This window comes from Silurus aristotelis (assembly GCF_946808225.1).
Source record: "Silurus aristotelis genome assembly, chromosome: 4".
Lineage (NCBI taxonomy): Eukaryota > Metazoa > Chordata > Actinopteri > Siluriformes > Siluridae > Silurus > Silurus aristotelis.
Window position 1 is genome coordinate 34,745,807 of NC_139577.1, and position 5,000 is coordinate 34,750,806.

The window sequence follows — 5,000 nt, forward strand, 5'->3', positions numbered from 1 at the left end:
TCACATCTGATCCAAACGTCAAAATGAACTTCGCTTCATTTGTTCTTGTAACAGCAAATAAACAACAAACAACAAAAAAAAATAATAAATAAACATTGTGATTCATATCCACTACTTTTTATTTCTAAAAAAAAATGAGGCAGAAAAAACATTAAAAGGTCACTAAGCAACTGGGGATTACAAGTGCTAATTAAAATATTAGAACATTTTTTCAAACCAACAACTTCAAGATGAATGTAAAATATAAATAAAACTGGTTGGGAGAGCAGTGTTGCTAGGCAACCAGGAAAACGGATGCTGAGCAACACAAATATTGTGACAAATATGTACGACAAATATAGAGGCTAATACAGATGCTGAGCAAACTGTTTGCAGTGGGGTAAGGTACAGTGTGTAGTATGTGGTGAAGAGTGAATTAGTGTGTAATGTGTAGTGTATTGTACAAAGTGTGTAATGTCCGTAGTAGTGTAGTGTGTAGTGTGTACTGCATGTAGGTTGTAGTGTGTGTAGGTTGTAGAGTGTAGTGTGTAATGAATGTAGTGTGTGTAGTGTGTAGTGCATGTGGGTTGTAGTGTGTGTATTGTGTGTAGTGGGTGTGGTTTGTATAGGTTGTATGTGATAGTGTATAGTATGTGTAGTGTGTAGTGCATGTAGTTCAATTCCATTCAATTCATGTTTATTTGTATTGAACTTTTAATAATGAACATTGTCTCAGAGCAGCTTTACACAGATAATGTGGTGATAAAAATGAAGATGTTTATAAGTGTAAGTTTGTCCCTGATGAACAAGTCGGTGGAGACTGTGGTGAAGGAAAAACTCCCTGAGATGCAGAAGGAAGAAACATTGAGAGGAACCAGACTCAGGAGGGAACCTCATCCTCATCTGGGTGCCACCGAATGTCCATTTATTACAGATAAACAATGTTGAGGTGTTCTTAGTCCAGAATTTCATGGAACCACCCAAGGCGTTGATGAGAAACCGTCCCCAGCTGCACAGAGTCGCCTCCAATCAAAGAGAACACTATCCAAAGGCAGGCCTCTACAAAGTGGGAAGATCCGTGGAGGGAAGAGGCGCAGGAACACTGGTCACTACGTAGTGTGTGTAGTGTGCAGTGCCCATAGTGTGTGTAGTGTGTAGCGTGCAGTGTGTGCAGTGCATGTAGTGTGTAGAGTGAGTAATGCATGTAGTGTGCAGAGTGAAGTGTGTGTAGTGTGGGTAGTGCATGTAGTGTGTGGAGAGTGTGTAGTGTGTCTAGTATGTGTAGTGTGTAGTGCGTAGTGTAAACTGTGTGTAATGTGTGTAGTGCATGTAGTGTGTGGTATATGTAGGTTGTAAATTGATGTGTGGTGTATAGTGCATGTGTATAGTGTATGTAGTGTGTAGTGTGTGAGTGTACAGTGTGTATGGTTTGTAGTGTATGAGTGTACAGTGTGTGCAGTGTGTAGTGTGCGTGGTGTGTGTGGTGTGTAAGTGTACATTGTGTGTAGTGTGTGAGTGTACAGTGTGTGTAGTATGTAAATGTACAGTGTATGTAGTGTGAGGGAGTACAGTTTGTGTAGTGTTTGAGTGTACACTGTGTGTAAGTGTACAGTGTGTGTAGTGTGTAAGTGTAGAGTGTGTGCAGTGTGTGAGTTAACACTGTGTGCAGTGTGTGAGTGTACAGTGTGTGCAGTGTGTGCAGTGTGTGAGTGTACAGTGTGTGCAGTGTGTGAGTGTACAGTGTCTGAGTGTACATTGTGTGCAGTGTGTGAGTGTACACTGTGTGAGTGTGCAGTGTGTGATTGTACAGTGTGTGTAGTGTGTGAGTGTAGAGTGTGTGCAGTGTGTGAGTGTACAGTGTGTGCAGTGTGTGATTGTACAGTGTGTGCAGTGTCTGAGTGTACAGTGTCTGAGTGTGCATTGTGTGCAGTGTGTGAGTGTACACTGTGTGAGTGTGCAGTGTGTGAGTGTACAGTGTGTGTAGTGTGTGGGTGTGCAGTGTGTGCAGTGTGTGGGTGTACAGTGTGTGCAGTGTGCAATGTGTGTGTGTGTGTGTGTGTGTGTGTGTGTGTGTGTGTGTGTGTGTGTGTGTGTGTGTGTAGTGTGTGGGTGTGCAGTGTGTGCAGTGTACAGTGTGTGCAGTGTGAGTGTGTGCAGTGTGAGTGTGGTGATTTGGAAGCGAGTGGAACAGAAGGCTTGATTCTGGAAGCTGTCACTGGACTCGGGTTTGATCTCAGTAAGAAGGAGCTTTGAGGGAAGAAGCTCAGGGTCTCAGAGGCCCAGGAAACTAAATGCTGCTCACGTCCTGCATCTCGTCAGTGTCCGAGTCTCAACCCCCTGCAATCTCTCTCTCTCTCTCTCTCTCTCTCTCTCTCTCTCTCTCTCTCTCTCTCTCTCTCTCTCTCTGACATGGACATATGTGCCCCTACGTGTCAGCCATGTTAAACACCCTAGTGCTGCACCGCTAATTAGCCCTTATGTTCTGTTCAGGTCAAAAATGAGAAATAAATAATAGAGGGTTATGCGCACGGTGAACGCTGATCTCTGTGTCTCTAAAGAACTCCAAGTGTCTTCATTCCTTCACATGAAACACAGGAATCTGCAGGAGTCTGATTTACATCTCATCTACTTTAATCTATAACACTTTTATTAATGACACTTAAAACAGTATGAACGAACACACACACACACACACACACACACACACACACACACACACACACACACACACACAGATTTTTATTAAAACAAACACTTTTTTTTGGATCTCAGGAGTAATGGTTATACATAAATATTTAATATATAATTTAAATCAAACATTCAACACTATTCAGAAAAAATACGTTAAATTCACTATGTGAAAGTTCTATTTTGTGATTTGTGTATTTATCCTACTGGCTTGTCTGCACTGCACACAATGCACTTTATGTGGCAAGGACACTTACTTTAGTCCTTAACTCTGTATTGTGTGTGTAGCTCTGTGTTGTGTGTCTGTAGCTCTGTGTTGTGTGTGTAGCTCTGTGTTGTGTGTCTGTAGCTCTGTGTTGTGTGTGTAGCTCTGTGTTGTGTGTGTAGCTCTGTGTTGTGTGTCTGTAGCTCTGTGTTGTGTGTGTAGCTCTGTGTTGTGTGTGTAGCTCTGTGTTGTGTGTGTAGCTCTGTCTTGTGTGTGTAACTGTGTTGTGTGTGTAGCTCTGTGTTGTGTGTGTAGCTCTGTGTTGTGTGTGTAGCTCTGTGTTGTGTGTGTAGCTCTGTGTTGTGTGTGTAGCTCTGTCTTGTGTGTGTAACTGTGTTGTGTGTGTAGCTCTGTGTTGTGTGTGTAGCTCTGTGTTGTGTGTGTAGCTCTGTGTTGTGTGTGTAGCTCTGTGTTGTGTGTGTAACTCTTTTATATATGGTTGAAATCACAATAAAAGCTTCTTGACGACTTGCTGCCTTTTTTTATTTGTTTGTTTGTTTTTTTGTTTATTGTTTTATCAATGCAATAGAAGGCGACAGACCATTAAGTAAATAAATTAACTACTTGTAAATGAATTAAATATTAATAAAATTAAGGGAACCGACCCCAGCCATTAAGGAGGCACAAGTCAGGTCACTCTTAGTGCCGGTCCCAAACCTGGATAAATGTGGAGGGTTGCGTTAAGAAGGACATCCAGCGTAAAAACATGTGCCAAATCAATCATGCGGATTATGAATACGGATGATCTGCTGTGGCGCCCCCTAATGGGGGAAACCGAAAGAAAGAATCACATTCATTCATTAAATAATTAATATAAAAAATATTAATATATAATAAATATATTAATCATTTTTTTAACATATTTTTATATACATTTTTATAATCAATAACATCTTACGGTGACTGTGGGATTTATTTCTTAATATTTTTCATTTTATCAAACAGTAAAAAAATATTTCTAATTATTTCTGTTTATTAAATGTCTAAAAAAAAACATTTTTGAAAAAGAAAAGAAAAAAAATGAAATATATACATATTTCATATTTCTTTTCTGAACAACCACAAATGTTTTTTTTTTTTTTATATATAATTTGCTGCAATACATTTCTTTTATTTATCTATTTATTAAACCTATGAAAAAATCCACATAATTTAATACAAAAATGCATTTAATGTTCCAAATAGCAAAAGATTCTTTAAATTAAAGAAATAAAGCAAGACAGAATTACAAATGGTGTTTATCCGCAGTGTCGCAATAATCTGACAAAAATCCTCTTTTTTTTTCTTTTCTTTTTTCTGAACTCTTAAAAAAAATACTGAAAAAAATGTCACATTCAAAATATATTTAATTATTAATCTAATTTTAATGAACCAAAATGACTACATTTATTCCAAAAAATGACAAAGAGTAACTCAAATAAAATAATGTGAAATACTTTTTAGTATATTTAATATATATTGTAGATTTATTTTAAAATTATTTGATATTTATTATATAATTCTACACATTTATTAAATAATTTAAAATATGTATGTGTTAAGACATAATTATTATGTACTTATTAAGTATTTAATATGTATGATTATAATAATTATATATATTTTTTAGTTTTTCTTTTTAGACTTTTTAATCTCTCATTTATTTTGGGTGCTAGTCTTCGATGCTAATCAACGTCATCGTTCGTCCCGTTGTGAGTAACTGAGCGAGTGGAATGTGATGTCGGATCTTGTAACGGAGCTGTACGCGGTTAGCACACCGAGCTAATTCTCCTCCAAAAACTCTAGTAACTTGACTCCTGCTCAGGTTCCGCTAACGGCTAATCACTTATAAAGCTTCAATTACTGACAGACTCAAACCAGACGCAGACTCTCTCTCTCTCTCTCTCTCTCTCTCTCTCTCTCTCTCTCTCTCACACACACACACACACACACACACACACCCACACACACACACACAAACACACATACCAAACACAAAAGCCGCTTGTTAGCATTATTGTTGTCCTCTTCAATGACTAATCGTTTGCAATTACTCGTTTATACAAACGACATAAAAATTTCCCGCTTA

At 38.1% G+C, this 5,000-nt stretch overlaps 1 protein-coding gene and 1 long non-coding RNA gene across 6 annotated transcripts in view; one reads left to right on the forward strand and one right to left on the reverse strand.

The window, feature by feature from the left end:
* Positions 1 to 2,792, forward strand: part of LOC310724697 — a 3,139-nt gene extending 347 nt beyond the window's left edge. Inside the window, exons 1-2 of the long non-coding RNA XR_014533151.1 lie at positions 1 to 1,714; positions 2,122 to 2,792. The exon at positions 1 to 1,714 is cut by the window's left edge and continues 347 nt beyond it. This is a non-coding gene — a long non-coding RNA (uncharacterized lncRNA). The remainder of the gene's footprint in view (positions 1,715 to 2,121) is intronic.
* Positions 1 to 5,000, reverse strand: part of bnc2 (basonuclin zinc finger protein 2) — a 90,958-nt gene that overhangs the window by 49,931 nt on the left and 36,027 nt on the right. For 2 of the 5 annotated variants that reach the window (XM_083538914.1, XM_083538910.1), the window contains exon 2: positions 1,640 to 1,888. The exons of the other annotated variants lie outside the window; for them this stretch is intronic. In XM_083538914.1, coding sequence (XP_083395040.1) covers positions 1,640 to 1,735 — 96 coding nt within the window. In that variant the 5' untranslated portion in view covers positions 1,736 to 1,888. The remainder of the gene's footprint in view (positions 1 to 1,639; positions 1,889 to 5,000) is intronic. 5 annotated transcript variants of the gene reach the window in all.